Here is a 24,668-nt window from a genome sequence, read left to right on the forward strand (position 1 = left end):
TAATATCCCAAGATATGTCACCAGTGAGAATTTTGAGTAAAATCACCAGAACAATGTGGAACAAATCTGTAAATCTCTTTTTGAAATGCCCTGTCAAAAAAGATGAGAAAGTCTTCCATGCCAGGAAGGAAACATTAAAAACATTAATTAAAAAATAAACCTTCTTGGAAATCAAATGAGAGTAGGCAGATGGAGGTGGAATAAAATTCCAGTGGAAGAGCTTTTAATTCCCTCCAGTCCTAAAGCACGTGGGCATTTGCAAGTGCCTCTTAAAGCTCAGGCCAATGTCCTGCTGCATGGGCTTAGTCAACAGTGGTGCTGCCTGCAGTACAGGACCAGTACCTCCTGTGGTCAGTGGACACCAACCTCAGCAGTCAGGGTTTGGTGATCTCCTCTGACCACCAGTAGTGACTGCTCCCCTGGAAAGAGACCTAGAAAGAAAGCAGCACAGCTCGGAGAGGAGAAATCGCTTGTCGTGAAAATGTGAGCAAGACAGCTAGAGCAGAGAGGGTATTTTCCTGCTGGTAAATCAGTAGTGGGGAATCTCTCTCCCCCACTCTCACCACCAACTGCTATCATTTAATTTCCAAAATCTTGTCCCTGCCTGCACCAGAGTTTATGTGAGCACATTTCTGCTATGCCTGAGTGGTTTATCTGAACATCGGCAACTACTGTAAGAATGTTGGTAGAGGAAGCAAAGGCAGAAAAGGGAAGAGAAGAAATGTGACTTTCCCTCTGTGAAACCAAGCACAGGTGCCTATTCCCAGCAACTGCAGTACATCAGTCATGGGGTGAGAGAAAGAAAGGGACATTTCAAAGCCTGCTCAGACATTTAAGGCCGCTTAAGTAATCGAATTAAAACAGTTCCTCTGGAAAGACTATACACACGTGTATGTATGCATTGCCCCTTCACTTTGCACGTTTGCTTCCAGTTCGTGTGGGGTGGGTTTAGCGTATTGGGGAGCCAGTTTTAGGGGCTTGAACTGCTAAGAAGTGCGGGGGAGGAAAGAATCAGATGATTTTAAAGTTGGGGTACGTCCTCCTAGGAGTGCGTATGCGTGGTGTGTGTGGGAGAGAGGGGGAGTGAGTAACCTGTCCCTCAGGAACCACAGGCGGGGCAGCCGGGCGGAGTGTGATGCAGAAGCGGCGAAGTGAGAGCGAGCGGGGAGAGAGCGAGCGGGAGGGGAGCGAGCGGTGACTTCCAGAGAGGCAGCCGGCAGAAGTCACAGCCAGCATTTGCTCCTCTCTCCCTCTCTCTCTCTCTGATTTCAATTCAGCTCCTCCCCCGTGTGGTTGTGGCTTTGCCTTCCATCAAAAGCCTGATCAGCAACGCCAGTCTTGGGGAGGCAAAAAAAAAAAAAAAAAAAAGAGGAAGGGGGGAAAAAGAAAAAAGAAAGAAAAAACAAAAAGGGGAAAGTGCAAAAGAAGGAAAAGAAAACAAGGGGGGAAGAAAGCAATTTCCCCTATCCTCGGGCTTCATCCAGTACAGCAGAGTCTGAAACTTTCTGGAGTTCTCGCTGTGTTTTCCCCGCGGCGGGTAAATCGGCAGCACCCTGCTCTCGCTCCTGCTCTCTCGCTCCTGCTCTTTCTCCCTCGGACTCACCAGCAGTCAACAGCGATGGAAAAAGTTGCTGGCTGGTACCCAGCCTGGCACGTTGTTCTCCTGTACTGGACATGGCTTTTCCTCTTCACTTTTGGCTTTACCGGTGCAGAAATAACTTGCAGATCCTGCCATTCCCAGGTGAAGCCGCAGCAGCAACATCCGCAGCAGGGATTATTAATGCATTTGAGGACCGACAGAGGAGAAAAGGAGCAGAGGAGGTTCCCCGGGGAGAAGGGAGGTGAGAGAGGGCAAAGGGCCGGGATGGAGGCGGAGGATGCTAGGCTGGAGGCGACCCTCACCTCTGCTCCCGCCGGGACGAAATTCAGCGCCTGGGAGACTCCGCGACTAACGAAGGAACCGGAGAAAGTGGCCGGGGAGAGATGGCCCCGAGCCGCAGCCGCGGCTTCTGCTGAGGACCAACCTCTCCGGGGCCAGGGTCTCACCCCGGCGGGCGGCCGGCCGTGGTCGGGCCGGCGGCGGCGACGGAGGGGCCGCAGCCCGCGGGGCGCCGCGGGGCCGGGCGGCGGCGCGGGGCGGGAGCCGGGGGACACCGGCGCCGCCCGCTTCGGGCTGGAGGAGCTGCGGCTGGGCAGCACCACATTCGCCCTCGCCGGTGACTCGGCACACAACCAAGCCATGGTGCACTGGTCAGGGCACAACAGCAGCGTGAGTACCGCCGCCGCGGGGAGCCTGCGGGGTGCGGGGTTGCTTTTGTCCTTTATTCCCCCTTTTGAAAAAAAAATGTCCTGCGTCCTTGTTTTCCTTGTTTTGGTTTGGGGTTTTTTTTTTTTTTGGGGGGGGGGGGGGGGAGAGAGAGGGGAGGGAAGGGAGAGGGAGGGAGGGAGGCAGAGTGGGATAGGGGGTTGGGGGATGCTGGATTTTTTCTTCTTCGAAGGGGGATTTTGCGCCTCCGGGTGCCGGGGATTGGCTTCGCTTAGCAGTGTGCAGTGGGGCAGAAGTGCTTCAAAAGGGCCATTCTTTTGGAGCAAAAAAACTTTCCGCCGCTCGCCCGCTGAGCACAGTCCTCTCCAACGCCCTTCTTCACCCTGGAGGCACTGAAGGATAAACCACTGCTACAGACTGCAGCGGGGAGGGGAGTGGTCAGACTTGGCGAATGTCGCCCTTGAACCCTGTCGTTCTCTCAGGGTAACCCCCGCGGGAGACTCAGCTGTAAGCAAGGTCTGGGGAAGCCCCTCTTGCGCTCCTCCTCCCAGCCCTCGGGGCCCACGTCAGCTAAGGATTCGTTTCCAAGCTCTGCTGCTGATGGGGAGATGCTGTAGGGCTTAGGGACTTCATCTCCAAGGGGGTTCAACTGGAAGGGATAAAGCTGCTTTTTAAAAAGCATCTTGTCACCAAGGTGTTAAAATGAATTCTTGTCTCTTCCCCGTAACGTGAGCCTTTCTCGGGAGTACCAGCAGAGCAGCTCTGACAAGCCAGGCAGGGTAATAGCTGAGGGAGAAGTAGATGACTGGTTTCCAGGGTGGAGCAATAGCTGTAGCATCAAAGTTATCAAGCTAACTTGAGCCTTGTATCCCTGCAGCCTCTGGAGCTGGAGGGTTGAGGCCTGAATTCTGGGGAAGGCAGGGTGAGTTGCCTGGCATGTTTCCAGCCTGCCTTTAACTCTCATTCTGGTCTAGCAGAAGCGGGGGGACTGTTCTGTCTGAATGCTCCAACTTCTGTCATTTTGCCTCTTAGAGACAGCTAACAGAATAGAGAGATTATGGCATTGCATGGTCATTGCCCATACAACTTCCCAGGAGAAAGGGGGACTCAGGGTCTTCTCCTCTAAACTGCCTGCAGCTGTAATGCCAGAAGGTTCCTGGCTGCTTGGCAGAGATTCTTGGCCTCCCTTACAGCTTTTAGTGCTAGGAGCCTGGTAGCATTTTGAAATAATGGTCTAATAATTAATTTCTTTTGGTGTAGATTGTATTGAGGTATATCACAGCTACCTGATTTAGAATTAGAGCAGATGTCATGAGCAATTTCACTATGGAGTTCAGCCCTAGTTAACTGGGACATGGTTTTATGGTCTCATCAGGAACTTTTTAATCAATTAATTGACAGTGGAATACTTGTCATCTCTGATTTGAAGGACTTTCCCCTTTCTTCACAACTCAGCTAGCCTGTCTCTTAAGTAGTTGTGCAAACAGAAGCTGCCTTGTAGGAATGCAGGTCTGCTCATACGAGTTGAATTGAGGCTGACACTGGTTTGAAGTGACCCGTTTGCTAAGAAAAAGCTTCTGGTATAAAAAGCCATCTAGCAGGCATCCCTGTTCTCTCTCTTGTCACTGTGGTTATGTTTCATCTGTATGTTTATGAAGACACATATATTGTTACTATAACTCTTTTTATATATAATAGTTATCTATATCTAAATGTGCTTAATTGTACATATACAGAGATGTGTTTCTGACCACTGTGGTAATGTGGACTACTAATGCCAGGGACTGGTTTACTTTCTGAATGCATTGGTGTACAAATGTTTTCAGGGAGCTGTGCGTCCTTCCCAAAGAGCTGCAGGTTGCTTTGCATACAGGGAGATTATGATCCCAACTTGCTGCTGCGTGGCTCTGGCAGTGTTGTGCTATCTTGTGCTATGATTGCACTCCCCTCACAACACTAAATGGAGCTGGGCCCCAGTGGGAGTTTTGTTCATGACAGGCTTGTCTGGACTCAGCTGTAGCAATGTTGTGTTTTCAGTAGGTGGTCTGAAGTGGCACTGACCCAATGTCTTTGTATGGAGGTTTTGGGCACTCATCTGTGAAGGAACTGAGAGTGGGAGGAGGTTGGGGTGGAATGTTTCCTTTAGGGTACAACATACGTAGTTCTGCTTGCACAAGGGTTGCAGAGGATCCCATGGTGCTGCTTGGGAGGGATGCTGTGTAACCCCAGTGCCCTGGCTGCACTCCAGCAGCAGTAGCTGTCAGCTTCCTGCCTGTGTTTCCCTGCTGTGGCTGAGGGGTGCAACATACCTCTTAATATTTCCATTCTTATGTGCTCTGTGAGTGATGCTGTGAAACAGCTTTTGCCTTTCACTCAGGCACAGGGGCATTGTGAAGATGTTTGCAGTATTGGTGTGAGTACAGGAAAAATACAAAACAGAGCTCCAAATATGTGAGATCTCTTTAGAGGGAAAAGCTGAAAAATGAAAGTGCTGTCACCGCCAAGTTGTTGAATTGCAATGTACTTGATTCTGCCAGCCTCAGTGTGCTTCCCTGTATCCTTGTTTTGGTAGTGCTTTTGATATAATTGTGATGCTTCTGATGGAGAAAAAGGGACCTCTGAAATAACTCCTTATTTCTGTAGGGATTGTTCTCAGTGTTTACAGTTTCTGTCAGGCTTGGCTGTGACTTCACGTTGAGAGTGCATAGCATCTAACTGATGGCATTCTGCTCCTCAAAGGATGGACTTGCTCTATGCTCAGCCACAGATATAATAATAAGAAATAATAGTCCAAATTATGCAACTATAACTCTACCAACATAAATTGTCTTAGATCAGGGATCATTTTAGCACATCAATAGCTTTAGATGCTTCCTGGACAGCTTACCCTCCCAGCACAATACCTGTATGAGACATCTGGAGTGTGAGTAGCTCACACCTGTAGGGACATGCTTCACATGAGCACTAATCCCTCATATCTACCTTGGCTTTTTCACTGGTGCAGTCAGCAAGGGCTCCCCAGATGAGAGCATAAGGAGCCTGGATTGCCAGATGACTGATGAGGATGAAACTGGGAGTGTATGCAGTGTTGTATTAAGATACAGGTGGGCCTGGGGCTTCTTCTGACTAGTGGAAGTGAGTGAGACCACACAAGGCTGTCTGGCATCTCCACAATCCTGAGCTATTTGAGCCTGCAAAACAGGGAAGAGCAGCTGCAGTTAAATTGGGTCCTGGAAATGGTCTTTGGCTTGCATTAAGTCTCAGACTGTCTGGGAATGATCCAGGAAGGTGTTAAGTGGCCCATGGCAGTACCCAGTCTGGAACCACTTTGATAATATAATAGGAGTATAGTCTGTTGAGTCTGTGCATGGGTCCTGGTATTGCTTAATTTACCTGCAATTGATAGATCATGGGAGTCTTTCCACTGGCTTCTGTAGAAATTGGAATAAAATATCCCTTGAGATAAAATCTTCCCCAAAACGCTGCTACAGGACGCACAAGGAATACCTCCTTGCTCTTTGCACCACTGAGAAATTTCATCATTGATGTGGAAGTTGTCAGGTTTCCTAGCTTGCAGAGATACCAAACATGCTTCCAGAGATGGTATTTCCAAACACTGTAGAGTTGGAGTCCACAAAGCTCTTTCAATGCTATGCTAGAGACTGAAAGAAAACAGAGATTTGTGGGTGGAGCTAAAAGACACACTTGGTTTTAATGGAAAGAAGCAAATCTCTAGGAGACATCCATTGTGAGCTTTTGGGATACAGATGGTTCTCAGAATTTACAAGAAACCAAGACTGCTGCTGTCCTAGGCTGGGTTAGTGAGATCAGTGCCTTACATGTGAAAGTACTCTGGGTAAGGAGGAAAAAAAATTGGAGGATGTAGAAGATAAGGGATGCTGAGCCAAAACCTTGATGCTGTGGCTTGTGCTGTAGTGCAGTGCTGTGAAGGAAAGCAGCATGAGTTTCACATTTGCTTAATATGGCAGTTTCCTGTTGACTGGCACTGGACAGAGTGCTGGATTTTGGTGTAAAGAGTTGAAGCGTGTGCCCTGTTATATACCCGGGGACTACCTTTTACTTTGTCACTACACAGTTAAACAAATGGTTCAAACCATTGCATGGAGAGACAAAGCTGGGCTTCTCATAGGTCTTCCACCAGAGAAGACCCTCTACAAACTGATGTGGATGGAGTCCGGACCAGATGCAAAACAACCATGCCACACAAGTTTTTCATTCCATCCACAGTAGAAAATCAGAACAGCTGATGGGTCCAGTGCAGGAGGAAGGTCATCATTGCTGTTGTCAGGTGATGACACTAGAACAGAAGTTAGGTCTCTTGTGGGAGAGCATTTAGGTAAGATGAAACTCTACATTGGGTATTACTCACAAGGTTTTACTTCCTATTGCTGACAGGACAAATTGGGAAGAGGTAAGGCCCTAGAGTAGCTGCAACAGGTACTGCATCCTACAGCTACAAACTGATCAAACTACATCTCAAAAACTCCTGTTGCCTTCTTCCTTTCTGGATAGCCTTATTCTTCTGGTTCTTAGACATTTCTGTCTTATGTCTGTTCTAACATTGCCACTGGGCAATTTAGAGGATTTTTTTATTTTTCACTTTCATTTGTGCATGTGCCTTTTAATTAAAGTTACTTCCCCTCGCAGGCACTTAACGCCCCCTGGAATTATTTTCCAGGCAGTGATCATATTCCTTTTCAGCCTCTGGTTTGCTAAATCAAGCAAGCACTGTTCTTCCTGTATCTGCTTGTAAGACAGATTGTGGAAAGTGAACTGTGAATTTTTAGGAGTCAGGTTCCTGAGAGCTTGAATTTGAATCAGATTTTTGCTTGTGATGACCACAATTCCATGCAGACGATAATGAATGCATTCCCTTTTACTGTAGAGGCAAGGCAAAAGTATCTCAGATTTTCAGTGTTCTTCTGTTCAGGCCAAAAGGGAGGAGGATCACAATCAAAATGTAGCTTTTCACAACTTCTCGCTCTGAGACTTCGTTGCTCAGATGCTGTCTTCATGCAGCAGGTTCTAGTTGGTACCCTTTGTCCTTCCCTTACTGCCAGAGCTGTGGCTCCAATGATTTGGCATCCAGGCATGAATGAGGAATCTGCCAACATAATGCCAGTCACTCACAGGACCATGCTGTATGACACTGTGATAACCCATTGCTCCCTTCCACCCATGGCACTTGCATGATTATAAAGGAGGAGTTTTAAGGAAATGAATATGGATGTGAAGCCTGCAGCCAGATGCACAGTGAGGCCCAGGGTGAGGAATGACCCCACTGTCAGCCACTTTGCATTTAGATTGGTTCCTAGGGTGCATGAAACAGGTCCCCAAAGAGATTCATCTGAGGAGGACGCCTGCATGAAAATATTTCAGTGAGACATAGTGTGTATTGCTTACATATTACAACAGTATATAACAGTATTAATAGTATAATGCACCAGATGCTGAGACTGGTTACAGGCTAATCTCTTGCTGGAGTTTATGAGAATGTATTTAGGAAGGGCTGCATAAAAAGTGAGGAAACAAAAATGGGGACTAAACCAGAAAAAAAAAAAGAAATTCAAATGAGAAGATTTCTAGAAGTCCCCCATTTCATTTTTTTTCCTCCAAACTAGATTTACTACTGTATAAATAATAAAAATTTCACAGTCATTCTAGATATGAAACCTCCTATAAAAACAAACCTTCAGTGAAGGAAAACACCCCAAAATTTTCTGTGACTTTGGGTAGGATGTTATTTTTTTAAGCAGAAGCAGAAGATTTTAAGGTGGGTTTTGGTTTGGTTTTTTTTTTTTTTTTGTTTTGGTTTGTTTGTTTTTTTTCTGTGTGTGCTTGTGTTTGATTTGGCAAAAATGACTCAGTAGTCATAGTATTTCTTTCTTCTGTGTGGCAGTCCATCTCTAGATACGTTTCTTACATTTCTTGACTGGATTTTTCACATACAGAATACAAAATAGGATACATGGGACATTGTTAATAAGAATAGGCATGAACTGAGATAAAGCAGTGAGTGAAAGAGAATCTGTGAGGACTAGAAGAAAGGCTTGTCGCTGTGTGAATCTGGTCTCTGTAAAAGAGTTTGGGAGATAGTGAGGAGCTTCTGCAGGGACTGACAGGTGGGATATGCAAATCCCATCACGAAGGGAGATTAAGGAGAATAATGGAAGAGCTCTGACAGTTGCAACTGGCATTCATGCAATATTGAGAGGCTGTAAACTGCAAAAAGCAATAGGGTTATAGTTTTCAATCTACTTAGTACTGTAGTTTATCACAGAAAAGGGTTTTCTTCCTTTCTTCCTGATTTCAAGTAAGACCTTGACCTGGCAGTCATAATGAGGTCTGTCCAGAGAGGGGACCAAGGATGTCAGAAGTCCTCAATTCATTCTGGGAAGGTTAGAGTAGATTCATAGAATCGTTTTGGTTGGAAAAGACCTTATAAGATCATTGAGTCTCACCATTAACTCTGCCAAGTCTGGTGCTAAACCATGTCCCTTAGCACCACATCTCTGCATCTTTTAAACACCTCCAGGGAGGGATGATTCAATCACCTCCCTGGGGAGCCGTAGTCCATTAACTGATAACTCTTTCAGTGAAGGAGCTTCTTCCAATACTCAATCTGAACCTCTCCTGGTGCAACTTGGGGCCATTTCCTCTTGTCCCATCACGTTACTAGGGAGAAGAGACCAACACCCACTTCGCTCTAACATTCTTTCAGGAAGGTATAGAGAGTGAGAAGGTCTCCTCTCAGCCTCCTCCAGGCTAAACAACTCCATCTCCTTCAACTGCTCCTCCTAAGACTCATTTTCCAGACTCCTCACCAGCTTTGCTGCCCTTCTCTGGACTTGCTCCAGCACCTCAATGTCTTATAGTGTGGGCCCCAAAACTAAACACAGTGCTTGAAGCGTGACCTCACTGGTGCTGACTACAGGGGGATATTCACTACCCTGGTCATACATGTCACACTGCCAGGATGCTGTTGGCCTTCTTGGCCACCTGGGCACACTGCTGGTTCATATTCATTGGCTGTTATTCAACACCCTCAGGTCTTTCTCTGCCAGGCAGCTTTTCCAGCCACTCGGCCCCAAGCGTGTGACGTTGCATGGGGTTGTTATGACCAAAGTGCAGGATCTGGCCCTTGGCCTCACTGAATCTCACACAAATGGCCTCAGCCCGTTGCTCCAGCCTGTCCAGGTTCCATATTTTCCTGTCTCCCACTCTAATCCATGTCTTTCCATGTGAAGGGCTGCATGATTAGCATTGGCTTTGGGCAATCTTGTGTCTTATGGGCCACGCTGAATGCAACTGACACATTGTGCAGAGCTCCAGCAAGGTGAGGGAAACTGCCCCATCAAAGACCTCTTCCACTGTTGTAGCTTCACCAGAGCTTGTTCACACTTATTTCCTGTTGATTCCAAGGCTTCTGAGAAATAAGCCCCAAACATTTGTCTCAGTGTTCCTGTCTCAGTGTTTCATATCTAGTGACATTTGAGATGGTGTTGCCTCTAACTGCTGCTTTGCAGGCCAAGGGTGTCCTGTGGGTCCTGCCTCCTACCAGATGCCCCAGCTTGGGAATGGTCAAGCATCTTAAACTGTATTTACCTTCTAGTGTCATAAGAGCTGTGTGTACTGGATCCTGTTCATCCAGAACTGAAACTACATTCGGGTTTTCATTTTGTAGAAGGAGAAAAAAAGACCAGACTGACACAAGGCACTTCTTTTCTCTCATTTTTCTTTCTCTGGCCAGCAAACCAAGGAATCAATGACTCCCACAGCTCTAATTGACATTCTGTGTTAAATGAAAATGGGCCTTGATTCCAATTCAAATGGCAGCATTGGGTGATAGACTAATTATTTTGGAATTTTAAATGCATACAGAAGTTGATGTAGTAAAATGATTTTTGTGCCACTTGCAATTTTTATTTTTTTTTCTGTCTCTTAAATCAAACAACAGTTAACATAAGAGCCCTTAATCCCTAATTCTCAGTGCTGGTAACACAGTAACACTTTTACTTGGTACTGCACTTCTCTCTCCTTTGGGAATATAAAAGGAAAATACTTTGAGAAGGAACAGGGTATTTTAAGATATGTCCTAAAATGTAATTCCTGTCTTTTAGAGGGTCTCCAAGAGCTTAATTTAACCTCACATCATGTCCCTAAATATGGGAGTGAGTTCTTCCATGATAGCATACCAGGACTCAAAACTGCCTCTGAACTTCTCCCCCATGTTCTGCCATGCTGGAGGCACAGCTCAGGGTAGGCTGTGCTGAGGTGTCCCTGACCTGGGGTGAATGGCAGGGTGAAAGCTGACGAAAGAGATGATGATTTAGGCAGTGTAGTAAAAGAATGTAGGAAGCTGGACCTGTATCTACTGCTAAGGAAGGATGTCAGTGCCTCCAGCATAAGCAGCCTGTGCTGGGGCAAGGCCTCTGGCACTCTCCCTGTGCTGAGGTTCAGGGCAGAACTGCCTCTGCAGGTGAAAGGAGTCACAGGCCTTGTGATTTCTCTTTTCCTGGGGGAAAACTGAGATAACCCAGATGAGAGAAAGCCCACCTCAAAAGAGTGGCTCAGGTGGAATGATAGTCTTGGACAGGCTAGGCTGGCAAAAATACTGGAGCACATTTAGTGCATGGATACAGCTGGTGTTTAGAGAAGATGTCTGACATTCATTCACCAAGACAGCTTTCAAACTGCCACCAGTATGTCCCCCATGCTCTATATATGTTGCATCTTGCTGTCTCTTGGAACCTAAAAGCCCATTTGCAGAGCCTTCCATGCTTTGCACAAGTATGTTAAACCATGAGATGAAAGAGAGGAGATGCAAGAGGATTATTTGCAGTTGGCATTCAAAGCAAGCATGTTCCCAAGGCATGGAAGGCTGTGGTTTTATTTTTCAAGTGAGGGTGTTTAGCTACACATGGGACACTCTTGATTCCTTACAACACCAGGTCCTGGCTCAGTGTCAGTGCTTGCATCCTCTTTGTCTTAGGTTTGATATCAGTTTTGCTGGTGATTATTTAAGGGCAGCAGTGCCATGAGCTCTTGCAGATCATTTTGGTGCAGGTTTTCAGGAGGAAGTTAAAGGCTCTTTAGAAAAATCTCAGGCTGTTTAGATAACCCAGCAGAGATATTCCACGTCTTTCCCCAAATGTTTCTATTCTCTCATTCTTACCTCCCCCACTACATTTAAGGTTGAGAAAAGAATTAAATGAAAATATTGTATGTACCAAATCTAGGCTTATTTTTCTCTTCACAAATTATCCCTGCTCAGTATGTGATTTTCTCAGGTTCACCTCTTTTTTTTTATGTGGGGGTGAAGTATCCAGCTTCTGAACCAGAAAGCAGTGGGACATTCCTCATTAATGTGGGAATGGACCTCATTTAATCATTTGGAATAGACATTGTATGGAATTTTATTTTTTTTTTAATCCAAGCTGTATTTTTAGTAGATGAAAGAGGTCATGTGCTCCCTTTCTGTGTGTGTGACTGGGTCAGTATAAACCTTTAGTTACAGCTTAATGTTCCCTGCCTCAGCCAAGAATGCTGCCAGTACCTGTCAGTGAATATTCTATGAAAACAGACCCAGCAGTGGATTCCACTGACTGTTTGAGGATCTTTTTTTTTCTTTTTTTTTTTTTCTTTTTTTTTTAAGAATTTACCTATGTGTATTATTTTTTTTTGGCATAAAGATCATCCTTGTGGTGCAAATCAATCTCTCTATGCTGAAGAATATACTATTTAATATTAATTTGCTCTCCATCGAGTTTCACTTCAGACAGAAGATAAAAGCTGTAAACTGATCATTATCGGAAACAAAATTAAGTTTTGGTAATGGTTATCTGCAAATCAAAGTTAGATTACTTTGATTACATGAAACAATAGATTTTTTTTAAATAGAGAAGGGTAAACAGGAAAATAAAAGACACACCAGCAAAACAGCAGATGCATTAAACTTAATACCAAAATGCATAGGACTGTGGTGAAATGCCACTAGTTAGATAAGTCACTTTATTCCGTGAGGTGATATTGTGGCTGAGGATCACACCACAGGAAAGGACTACACTATTGCATTTATGTGTGTGTTTTCACACTCCCCTCAATACAGTAACAGGGATAGAGCCTGGGCTGAAGATCAGAAGAATATGGATCTGGGCTATATCGATCTGGACTTAGCCTGGAACCAGTGACCTTCTGCAGAAGAGTCACTCAAGTTTAGTAATAACTATTTAGGCTATTGCAATGCTAAGATGCTCAGATGCAGATCTGCATCTGTTTGTTTCAATGACAAATGACTAATTGTGTTTATCTTCCAGAAAGCAAAATGAAACAAAACAAACCAAAACATTCTCCAGCTCATCTTTTGGATGAAAAATTACAAGCTCAGCCTTGCCTTCCATTGTATTCTCAACTTTTGTAAGTTGATACATGGTCTTTCCTTTTTCTCCAGATGCTCCTCATCTGCTTCTAAACAACTCATTTTAAAGTTGTTAAAGAAATAAATGTAGTTGATTTCAGCTGACTCTAACCATAGGCTGTGCCCAGGGTTGTGAGTCAGGCAGAATGTCAGGACCCTGTCATCCCACTTGTGATAGAGGAAGCTGGACCATGGATACCTATGAAAGCAGGAGCAAGGAACCCAGTTCTGCATTACTGTGCCTTGAGCCAGGGTCCTGCCATCTTTTATCCTTTCACCAAAATGCTTGGTTCTGCAATCACTGAAATTCCTGTTACCTTCATCATGCTGCACGCTGAGATCCCATCAGACAGACTCAGCAGCTCCTGTGCCGCCTTCTCCTGTGGGAACGTGAGTTGTTCCTCTCTGCAAACCCTGGTGTGCTCCATCCTCCTACTCCTCCTTCTCCTCACCAGCCACCCACAGCCCTGTCTGTTGATGCTGTTGCTTGGCGACCAGCCTGTGATGGACAGCGTGGAGGAAAGCGATGATTAAACAACCTGAAGTGGCTTCTCTGAAAGCAGCAATCGTTATTGTAATGTGACAAGCAGTGGCAGTGGAGACAGCAACACATTTGGAGAGTGACTCCTAAAAAAACCCCAACGGAACCCAACGAACCCAGGACAGTGCTGCACACATCTGTGTGTAAATGTGTGAGGGCTGATGCCTGCCCTTGAGACAGTAGGGCTGGGAAAGCCATGTGTTTCTTCATTAATGAAGGAGGGAACATAACCCTAATAATTGTCATGATGAACAGGCCAGCCCACGAGCAGCTTGCACTGACACATTGACACTCATCTCACCTGCTCTGACAGGCTGAGGCAGCAGTTAAATGAGATGCTGCAGGTGCTGGCAAAGGGTGGCTGCACAAACCAGCAGCTCCTGACTGGCTGCCCGCAGGAATACCCTTTGCACAGAGATGAAGATATTAAAGCTTCAGTGTGAAGGTGGTGGTCCTAATGGGCCCACCTATGGCTTCTCCTCCTGCCTTGCAGGTGAGCAAGAGCAGTATAGGCACAAGGATGCAGAGCAGACTCAGCCCTGACAGGGAGTGCATTTGGCTGTGTGACCACAGTGCCTAGATTAGGGGATATCACATCTTCTAGAATCATCTGGAACTCAGAGAATGAAAGCTGGAGGTTTTTTTTGTTTGTTTTTTTTTGAGTGCTTGGAATGGGCCAGAACTAGATTTGGGCTTTCTGGATTTAGTCATTCAAGTTTCCTTAAGACACAGGTTCCTATGTTGTCTTCCTTCTCACACTAAAACTTCTGAGAAACTTTTCTAGGAAGCTTTCCTCTTTTTCTCTTTTTTCATCAGCTTCTTTTGACTTCAGTCCCTGTAGTGCAGCTCAGCATTAGGCCAGGAGATGCGTGGGCAACAGGCTATTCAGATAGCTGAGGAGCTGTTGTGCAGCATTACAGATGAGCTCACCCAAAATGCAGCATCCCCACATTACAGAGATGTGGGCTAGTTTTGCCACCTTTTGTCTGAAGATTAAAAATAGCAGGTTAACATCTCTCCCATTTTTTTTTTTCTTGGTCTAAAGTGTAAGAGAGTTTTTGGGGATTTAGGTGCTGTCATTGTCCAGGACTCATTACAGTGTTAAACCTTGTCTTTGTGGTTTTCCCATTCACACAACATACAGATACACACAAATCCAGTGCAGCAAATAGCATATGCCTACCAATATCTCTGTCTCATTTGTGCATGGATTGGGAGGGAGGAAACACATGTTCCTGGTGCTTCCCACTTCCTTCTCAATCTCCCCTTTTAGTTCTATCCCAAATTAGAATTGATTTCTGCTGTTCTCATGTCATGTTTTGGTGCTGATCTGTTTCAGCCCTCCTCAGAGAAATAGCCTTGTCTTGAAAGGTTTGTTACATCTTTATTTTCACCACAAAGATCAGTGAGGGTAGGATATAGCTTCAGTGAAGGCAAATGTCACCTCTCTCTTAGAGCAGATTTAACTGAAGATGTTCTGATCCTTCTTTGAACTGTTAAAGTGATACTAAGTAGAGTAAGTACTTCCAGGAAATGTTTTTGCTTTGGATTATCTACCTCAGCTTTGATGGTTGCTGGTGTCCTTTTAAAATTGCTGTCAACGTCTGCGATTTTCCTCAGTGCAATTCAGGTTCTTAAGGCAGGCTTATCAGTGAGATATCTGAGGGTTGGCCTTAAAGGAAAACAGAAAGACAAGCCCCTAACTACTTTACAAAGATCCTTCTAAAAAGAGTTAAGAAATCACTGGTGTTCCTGTCAGACTGGAGGAGAAAGAAGCATGGACATACAAAGAGGGGAAAATTTAATAGCCTGCTTTGCTCTATCCCTTCCATCTCTCCATTACATCTGGCAGCATCTCAGAATGAAACATCTGAAGAGGAATGTGCAATCTGTGCCTGCTCTCCTGTTCCACTCATGTAAATCAGGATTTACTTAGATGAAGCCAAGAACCACTTTGTGGCAAGCAGAAGGAGGATCTCTATTCCTTTCTAAGACTGATGTGTTGCAAGACCAAGTAGAAAGAGTAATTTCTGGGAAATCTTGTGTTGACAAGGTGGACTTTGGTGAGAAGCAAACTTTTGTGATCAATCAGGACAAAGAGATACCTTGAAAAATTTTATGAGGAGCAGAGAATATAGTACAAAGGAATCAGTATCTCATTATGAAGTGTTAGTCAGGAAACTTGTACTTAATCCTCTATATAGAAAGCACTTTGTTTAAATAAGGACATACCATGTTATTAAACAGATGGAGAACTTTGCTGAAGAGAGTTCAGAGAAAAGGAAAGATGTCTGTAGTTTGGTGTTCCTGCTTAAATATATCAAATTGTGTGATTGATGTCTGAACTTGGAAGATATGATACGAATTGAACTTTAACCCATTCATAAATTTGCCCTTCTAGCAAACTACTGAGATATTCCGGAAATATGTTACAGAGTAGCAGCTGCTAGAAGATGGAAATGCTTAATTGCAGAATTACAGGGTATGGTGAAGTAAGGGAAGTGAAATGCAGCATCCTCAATAAGGGCAAACGAAGATAGATGACATACAGTTTTAATTAGTCACTTTCTGTGTTGAGTTTTTACGAAGGACAGATGACATCAGTAAATTGAAAACACCCCTGAGAGCCATAAATCATTAATCATGATTTTTAGAGCTGCTTGGGGAAAGACATTTGTTGGAAGAATTTTGCATTAGAAAATGTAGTTTAGTCAAAATCAGAAACCCTCTTGCGGGTATATAATTTTCAGTGACTGCTACACTTAAATAGCGACCAGAATTGTCTGCTTTCTGATACTGCCAAAAACTGTAGAGAGAAATATTTCTGTTTGACTTTTGGTTTGGCACCAAGATTATGACAAGGTTTTAATGCCCTATCATGGACACATCTTTTGTACTGAATAGGTAAGAATATGTGGAGCATGGGACACTACGTCACACTTCACCTTGTTCCCAGGAAGTGTAGAAGTTTATTGCTCCTCTGTCCTCTTTCACCTTCCCTTTTGGGAATGGCCCTGTGAAGAAGCTGTATTCTTTCTCCCTCCTGGAGAGATTTTGTTTCCAGCTCTCCCCTCTTTGCTGTATCTTAGTGACATGGTGGATGTCATGGAAATACTTTGCTGAGAATTACAACTTCTTTGGGCAGTGAGGCCACTGCAGGGGGCAAGTAGGTGAGTAGTCTCAAAGGCAGTACAGTGTTTTCCTTTCTGAGCCAGTACTTGCTTTCTATAAAATGCTGCTGCAAAGTTAAGGTGAAGGTAACTTGAGTATCAACTATTTCTTTTCTGTTTCTGAAATAGTCTCAGGTTTGCTAAGGATGGCTCTGTGAAAAGTCAGAAGTGCAACAGGTCAGCCACTTCTTAACTAGCCAGTAACATGAGGAGAGAAGAGATTGCAGAGGGAACATTTGAAAACCCAAAAAGCTTTTTTTCCCTGTTCTGACCCCTTTCACTGCTGAGCAGATTGACAGGTGAGATCCTAAGGTATGTGACTGCCACCCAAGAAGGAGTCACCTGAAAGAGTTGATAGCTGATGTTGTTCTAGTGCAGAACAAAGAGTTGTCTTCTCCCTGGTAATTGCAAATCCTGTACAGCGTTCCTTTTACAGCACTGAAAATGCTTTAAAGATAAATATTTGATTCCTGGCTCGGAGAACTGACAGTCAGAGTTAGCCATGATCTGGGAGGCAGATACAGCCACCCTACTGCAGAAACAGTTACAAGGAGTGCTCTGGTTTGCTTTATGTAGGAGTCTGATATCTTGATTGCAGTGGTCTCCTCCTTAGGCAGGAGGTAGTCTAGGTAATTGGTTCTTCCTGAGATATATGAACAGGCAGCAAGAAGCAGCAGAAACACAAAGTTTACAAATGCATCAATTATGTGAGTGCTCAATTCAGCCTAGTAATTTTTTTTTTTTGTGATTTAGATAATTAGCTTTTAGAAGGAAAACAATAATAATAAAGAAGATACAAACATGAGCCAGCCAGCAAGTCATGTCTTATGCATCTGGCTTAATTGTGTTTCAGTGTTTCGAGTAAGAGCCATAATATGTGAACAAGACCCCCTTAAGGGATGTAGGTAACAACACAAATTGGTCTGGAGACATTTTGCCAGAGAGATGTATTTTGTTTACCTTCTTGAATTTGGCAGGGAATAGCCTTGCTATTTGTAGAGGTACAAGTTCTTAGAGCTGGAGGGTAGCTGTCTGGGTTCAGAAAAGGGTGAAATAATCAGGGACTACAAAAGCCTGTAGCCTAGCAGCTTATGTTTTTGGAAGGATAACGTAAGCAAAACCAGAGAACCTTTATACCCTCCTGTATCTTTGTGAAAAAGCTAATATGGACAAGGGATTGCCCTGATCTCATTGGGGAATTCTGGTGGAACATTTTTGCCTTTTGAGCATGCACCCTTAGAAATGAGCTCTCCTGAGGCTGATGATGCAGTTGCTGCAGAATTCTTGCAGCTTAGCTTGAACTTCAGGCTTAGACCTGAGGTGCAGTAGGCTGTCACTGTTGAGCAGAGGTGAGGGCATTGTCATACATACTCTTGGCTTGCTGCAGGTTATGTGAAATGTACCTATGTTTACCTTTTCTCCTGCTGAGAGACTTTTAAACTGAGCTTTATTTCAAGATGAGGAGCTCTCATGTGGACAGTTACCACAACTGGGCTAATGGGGCAACTTTTTGTTGTGTTGCTGGTGAGATACCTCATTGGGATCTGCAGCTTTTTCCAGATCCCCCCATCAATTCATTCCACCTTCTTTAACTTGTGAAAGTGAAGCACAGCTTGGCTTGCTTCTCTCAAAGATCTGTCAAAGCCCACATTAACCCGCAAGTGTCTTCTTTCTAGCCAGCATTTTGGCAGGAGTCTTTGCCTTCACACTGCATAGGCCCTTTGCACTGCTGTTCATAGCTGTTCTTAGAGGGTTTCCAAGTAAGTGCCTTGACATTAGAAAAATCAGAGTGGGCAAGTCTAATATTTTTGACTGTCTCTTTGTTGGAATAAAGAGACTCTTTTTAATGGAGGTCTGGGATGGTACCTTGTGCTGCATGTCTATCAAGTTGCCAGGCTTTCCTTGTCAGGTTCTTCAGGTTAGGAACTGATTGACTCATTCTAGATAGGACTTGACTCTTGCCCTGCCTTTTAATCCAACGCAGCATTCTCCTAACTTTATTTTAATTAAAAAAAAAAATCACTATTTTAAGGTGTGTGAGAGAAGTGCTTATTTTCAGCTCAATCCTGTTATCAGAAATTAAATGCTCCAGCAATCTCATGCATTATGAAAGGGGAGACATCACCAGAACCATGTTGCAATCTTGACAAGACTTCCAGCAGATGGTATCCATCGTCACTGAATAATGTTTCCCCTAGCGTGTGCGTAAGCAGGATGCAGGTCTGTCCACATTAGCCACAACTAGCTGCAACCTGCCATTGACACCACTGCTGTTCCATTACACAGAAGGCAAGTTGTAGCCAGGATGAAATATTTTGCTAATTAAAAAACATTAAATGATCTCCAACTACCTTCTTCCCAATGGACAATGCGATTGAATTATCATTAAAGCTGGCACAGAGACTTTGATAACAATGAAGCCGTTTGTATTAAGTTCAGCCTTGGTTTTCTTAATCCACCAAGTCTCCCATCATTGTGTTCATTACACTTTGAAGCAATAGCAAGCTTCCCTATTCTGCTATTTACCTTTTGTTGAATCCCCAACACACAGCTCCTAAATTCTTGTTAAATTTGTTTCTGAACAAAAGGACTAAAATCAGTCTCTTTTAAATGAAAGACATGAGGCAGTTATGGTCCCATTCATTTGCTTGTATCTGTTTGCTGTATCTAGAGAGCTATTTTATATGCGGTACTGGAAAATAATAATACTAGTAAAAATTAATAATTCTCCCAGGGTTTGCTGTCAATAGCAACAATCCAAAGAGAATTCAAGCCTAGAAAATGAGTGATGATATTTCAGTTCTAAACTTTAATGCTTCCTGGATGCAAAATGAGGCTGAAGACAGGAACTAGAGGGATCTCCTCAGTCTCTGGTGCTAGCTCCTTGTGTGGTGTGGATGGGATCATTCAGCTCCACCCTGGAAGCTTTCCTTGAGAGACCACAGCTGGAATACTGTGTCCAGTTTTGGGCTCCCCAGTTCAAGAGAGACAGAGAACTGCTGGAGAGAATCCAAGGGAGAGCCACGAGGATGATTAGGGGACTTGAGCATCTCCCCTATGAAGAGAGACTGAGAGCCCTGGGGCTGTGTAGTCTTGAGAAGAGAAGACTGAGAGAGGATCTGATCAATGTCTATCAATATCTGAGGGGTGGGTGTCAAGTGGAGGGGGCCAGGCTCTTTTTGGTGGTTCACAGTGATAAGACAAGGAACAATGGGTTCAAACTTGAACTTAGAAGATTCCACCTCAAGATGAGGAGAAACTTCTTTCCAGTGAGGGTGACAGAGCACTGGAACAGGCTGCCCAGGAGTCTCCTTCTCTGAGGACTTTCCAAACCCACCTGGATGCATTCCTGTGTGGACTACCCTAAGCGATCCTGCTCTGGCAGGAGGGTTGGACCTGATGATCTCTTGAGGTCCCTTGCAGCCTCTGATATTCTGTGATACTGTGATTGGGATGTACCAACTGCTCAATGATGTGTGATTTAGACCACTGCCCTAAAGGGGTGGTAACATATAACAAATCTGTCTCCCCATGGCCCTCCTATTTTTCTTCTCTTTCCCCATTAAACTCCTTCCTGACTTGGGGACAAGCAGCTGCTGAAGTTTTATCTGTCTTGAGCCGGGCTTCAACAGCTTAGAGAGAAGTTTGAGTGAACTCATTGTGTGCCAAAGGGTTTATAAACCTGCTGGAGGGATGTCTGTGACTCTGAGGAGTGTGTGGATGACACTGAGTGTACAGTAGGATGTTCCTTTTAGATATCACAGATTTGACTGTCCTCTGAGAACTGATCTTCTCCAAAGAAGAAATGTTAAAATCTTGTTGGCATCCAATATGAATCAGATCAAGGTCAGCACTGGTGCTGAACTTGGCATTGCAGGAGTTATGCTTGTCTAGGCTAACTGGTTGGCCTCACTCTTGGCATTATTTTTTCTTTCAGTCTGGTTGAATAAAATCCTACACAATCCCAGGTTCAGCAACACACCTGGTTATTTAAAACCTACTGCTGCCTCTGTGTAGTGTCCTCTGAAAACAGAACAGAAGATGGGGGTAGGTGGGATTAGTTTTCTTTATCCGATCGAAGCAGATTAATTTTTACACTGGCTAAATCTGCATCCCTTTTTCCTTGGAAAATGACCCATAAGACACATTGTCAGAAGTGAGCCTTCCATGATGTCTGTGGTTAATGTTTTAGAGCTCTTTCCTCTGTGGATCAGAGGTTAGACTCAAGCATGTGAGAACTAGCAGTATACACTGTACATTAGCTTGTTTTCTGCTCATTTGCAGCTCAAGTATTCTTCCCTTCCTCTGTGCTAACTTCAGAACACCTTTGAGTTCTGTAGAGCAAGGGATTTGCATCTCATTTCATTCCCAGGTATGTGTGTATTTTGGAGAGCTCTCTTATAGCAGGATGGAGGTAGGACAGTTCATGTGCTTATGGATCTAAGATGAGGCTTGGGAAACCTGTTTGGTTATCTGCTCTGCTGCAGAGTTCTTGTGTGTTTTCCCAAAAATCCCTGTGCCTTGTGGTGTATCAGTTTCCTGAATTGTAGCATGCTCATTAAAATCCTTGCCCTGCTTCCCATGGGACCTGTACTCAGCCGTGGTCAGGCCACACTTTGAGTACTGTGTCCAGTTCTGGGCCCCTCACTTCAAAAGAGATGTTGAGGTACTGGAACGTGTCCAGAGAAGGGCAACGAAGCTGGGGAGGGGCCTGGAACACAAACCCTATGAGGAGAGGCTGAGGGAGCTGGGGGTGTTTAGCCTGGTGAAGAGGAGGCTCAGGGGAGACCTCATTGCTGTCTACAACTACCTGAAGGGAGGTTGTAGCCAGGTGGGGGTTGGTCTCTTCTCCCAGGCAACCAGCAGCAGAATGAGGGGACACAGTTGCAACTTGTGCCAGGGAAGGTACAGGCTGGATGTTAGGGGGAAGTTCTTCACAGAGAGAGTGATTGCCTGTTGGAATGTGCTGCCCAGGGAGGTGGTGGAGTCACCATCACTGGAGATGTTCAACAGAAGCCTGGATTGAGGCACTTGGTGCCATGGTCTAGTTGATTGGATAGGGCTGGGTGATAGGTTGGACTTGGATGATCTTGGAGGTCTCTTCCAACCTGGTTGATTCTATGAATCTAAAACTCTGAATTGAGGTAAATTAAAATACCCTGTTAATAAGATGCAAAGACAGAGGGTGAAGATGGTTTTCTAGTGCTGGTTGGCAAAGCCTCTATTCTAGTTATATATAATTCTTTCCAAAGGTTCATTTTGAACTCTCTTGATTTTCCTCTGAGCATGACAGACTGAACAGAGCTCAGCAAGCATTGATTTAATTTATGGAAGTGTCCACTGAATAGGATAAGGACCATTTCTTCAGCAGTTAATTCCATGAAGCTCATCTAAGCAATTGCTCCTACTGTCCTGACCTGGTCTTGTCCCTTCCTGTTGCAAGGATGGGGTGAGGACTGTCTTTTGGGAGCAGTGGGAAAACCTTGGCCTGAGCAGGGAATGGGGTGGGAGACTGCCATGGGACCATACCTGTGGGCTGATGTGGCTGGTTAAGTTTCACAGCCTGAGCATTGCCTGTGGGAGTGAGAAGAGACTAGTGAGAGGAGATGATTGTTCACAACACTTTCAGGAGCATTCAACTCTTCCAGACTTGGATCTTGTGGAACATGTAATGAAGTAGTCCTACTTGCTGAAGGACAGCTGTTTGAATTGTGCAAATGTCTGTGGTATGAGGAATACTGCATGTAGCAAGGCACAAGTCCTAACTGTCTAGGTCTACTGATCTTCCTTGGATTTCTGGTGTTTTTTTTTGTTTTGTTGTGTTTTCTTTTTTCTTTGTTCCCTGATGTCTGTTCTGCATTTCACACTACAGAGAACACTGGGACCAGCTTCAAAGTGCTCAACACATTCATATAGGCAAAAGAAGACCTGCTGTCTGTGTATCTTAGGACAGAACCTCTTCCTGAAGTGCCAGGCAGAGAATGACTTTTATCCTATGTTTTGCTGCTGTGCTGACCATTTTCTGCAAAAAGGCTCTTTGGCCAGATCCCTCTGGTATTGTCCTGAGTGCTGCTTCATCTGGAGAGAACATGAACGGCGTTGCAGTTTCCATTTGCAGCGTGTTCCACAGGGATGCTTTCTGCCTGATTCCTGCTCTTGCTTTCCTGGAAGAAAACCTTGCATTTCAGACCACGGCACCTCTGCTGTTAAAACCCCATCCTGTGTCTGACTGCCTGGATTTCCCATTCTTTTCCAGTCCTAATGCATAAATCAGGGCACCCAAGTAAACTAGAATAGTGTTTAAAAATGACTTGACCCTGTCTTTCATTCTTAATGTCATCTTCAGCACTGCTTGGGCTCTGGAACAACTGAATAGCCCTTGTGGCTGACAAAGCCATAGTTGAGAAAATACAGCAGGAACATTAAAGCTTTAAGACAGCCCCTTGGGAATGTAAGTTGAGACAAATTATGCTGTGGATGTAGGATAATGGCCTGAGCCTAGGATGAGAAGTTGTAGGACAAATGCAGCAGCTCTGGTGTGCTAAAAGGGGAAAAAAAAAAAAAAAAGAAATAATTGGATACAGCCAAGGTAATAGTTTCCCTAAGAGCTCTCGAAGCAACTGAAATTAACATTGCAATTATTCTCAGTAAAGTAGCTTTCTTCTACTTACACGTTCTGTTGTCTTGCTACTTACCCAAATTAGGAAGTGAATCTTTTAATTATCCAGTTTTCAAGCCCTGACGTAGATTTCTAACACTCTGAGGTGTATTTAACCAGATCCTCATTCATGAACTTAGGGGGGAAAAATTCACCCAACCAAACAAGGACATTTGGAATACATTTTTAACTCCAAGAGGTCTTTAATACAAGCACACTCTTTTACTGATTGATAACCAGGAATGCTAAGCAACTGTAATTTCTGCAGCTGGGTGTTGTGTTTTTTTCCTGAGGAGTGACACAAGATGGAAGCTGTTATTCCTGTTGATAAGCCAGTCCACTTTTTTTTTTCCCAAAAAGCTTTTACCAGTTTGACACTTCTCATCCTTACTCACGTAAGGGAAAGTGTGTGGTAAAGGCTCAGGAAAGGTGTCAGGGACTTAACACATAATGAAAAGAAATTAGAAAGCACCAACAACATTGCTGGAGTGAGCCAGAATTCTCATATCACATCTCTGCTGTGGGAATCCCCAGAGCTCCTGCTGGGACTCTGTGCTGCTTTGCCTTCTTTGCTCCATTTCACTGCAGCATTGCCACAAGAGAAACCCACCTCTTTTTTTTTTTTTTTTTTTTTTTAATTATTTACAGGTACCTGAGAAAGAAATTATCAGCACCATCTATTGGGGAAACAAAGATACTGGTTTCTTCACTGATTTGAATATGCTAAATCTTGGGGTTTTTTCCACTTGCTTTTTTGATTTCTAGCTGTGTTTCAAGTGAAAATGTGCCTAGACAACCTTCTCCTTTTGTAACTTCAAGCAGCCTGGAGTCTGGGCTTGGGGGATTGTGCCTTGTTTCAAAAGGCACCTTCAAGAAATCCAGTGACCCAGTTAAAAGGGGGCAAGCAGACAAAGATTCAAATGTCAAAATGGTACCTTGGCCAGGCAGGTTCTGTCACATCAATAGGACAAGGGCAGCAGCCAAGAAACAATTTGCAGCCGAGGAGATAGGCACGTCTAGTGCCTTGAGTCAATCTAGCCTAGTGTGTCTGAGAAATTTGGGTGAAGACTGGGATATTTGACCTTCTTGATCTTTTTTAGGACAAAGAAATCTCTACAGCTTGGAGAAAAAGCAGAGGGATTTATCGTTGTTAGCAGAAGACTGACTTGAAGGCTCATCTTAGGGCTGGAGAGTAGTCATGGTCATGTGAAGCAGTTTCAGGCCAAGCAGGGTTTGATCGGGGTAGGGACTTCTGATCAGGTTTTTGGGTCCCTGCCTCGTTTCAGGAAATGTGTAAAGCCTACTGGGAATGGCTAGTGTGAAGTGATCTCCTGACTCTCATCCATTCTGATACATGATGGGCTTCTCCCCGTTTCCCTGATGCTTTCACCCATTGCATTTCTGTGCTGTTTCTGTAGCTGCATATCACAGGTGCTTTTGGTTGCCCTGAGCTCCTCCTTCAATAGGAAATAATTTCTATCTGGGAGCACCATGCCAGAAGGCTGAGGTTCAAATTCTGCTATTGTTAAGCAATGATACTGCAACAACACAACAGGTTGTGATGGTTTGAAACTGTCTCTTTAATTTTTCTTCTC

General features: G+C 44.4%; 1 protein-coding gene across 1 annotated transcript in view; it reads left to right on the forward strand.

The window, feature by feature from the left end:
- Positions 1–1,618: 1,618 nt before the first annotated feature.
- Positions 1,619–24,668, forward strand: part of SORCS1 (sortilin related VPS10 domain containing receptor 1) — a 297,502-nt gene continuing 274,452 nt past the window's right edge. The window contains exon 1 of the mRNA XM_054382572.1: positions 1,619–2,269. Coding sequence (XP_054238547.1) covers positions 1,619–2,269 — 651 coding nt within the window. The remainder of the gene's footprint in view (positions 2,270–24,668) is intronic.

This window comes from Indicator indicator, chromosome 7 (assembly GCF_027791375.1).
Source record: "Indicator indicator isolate 239-I01 chromosome 7, UM_Iind_1.1, whole genome shotgun sequence".
In the NCBI taxonomy this organism is placed as follows: Eukaryota; Metazoa; Chordata; class Aves; order Piciformes; family Indicatoridae; genus Indicator; species Indicator indicator.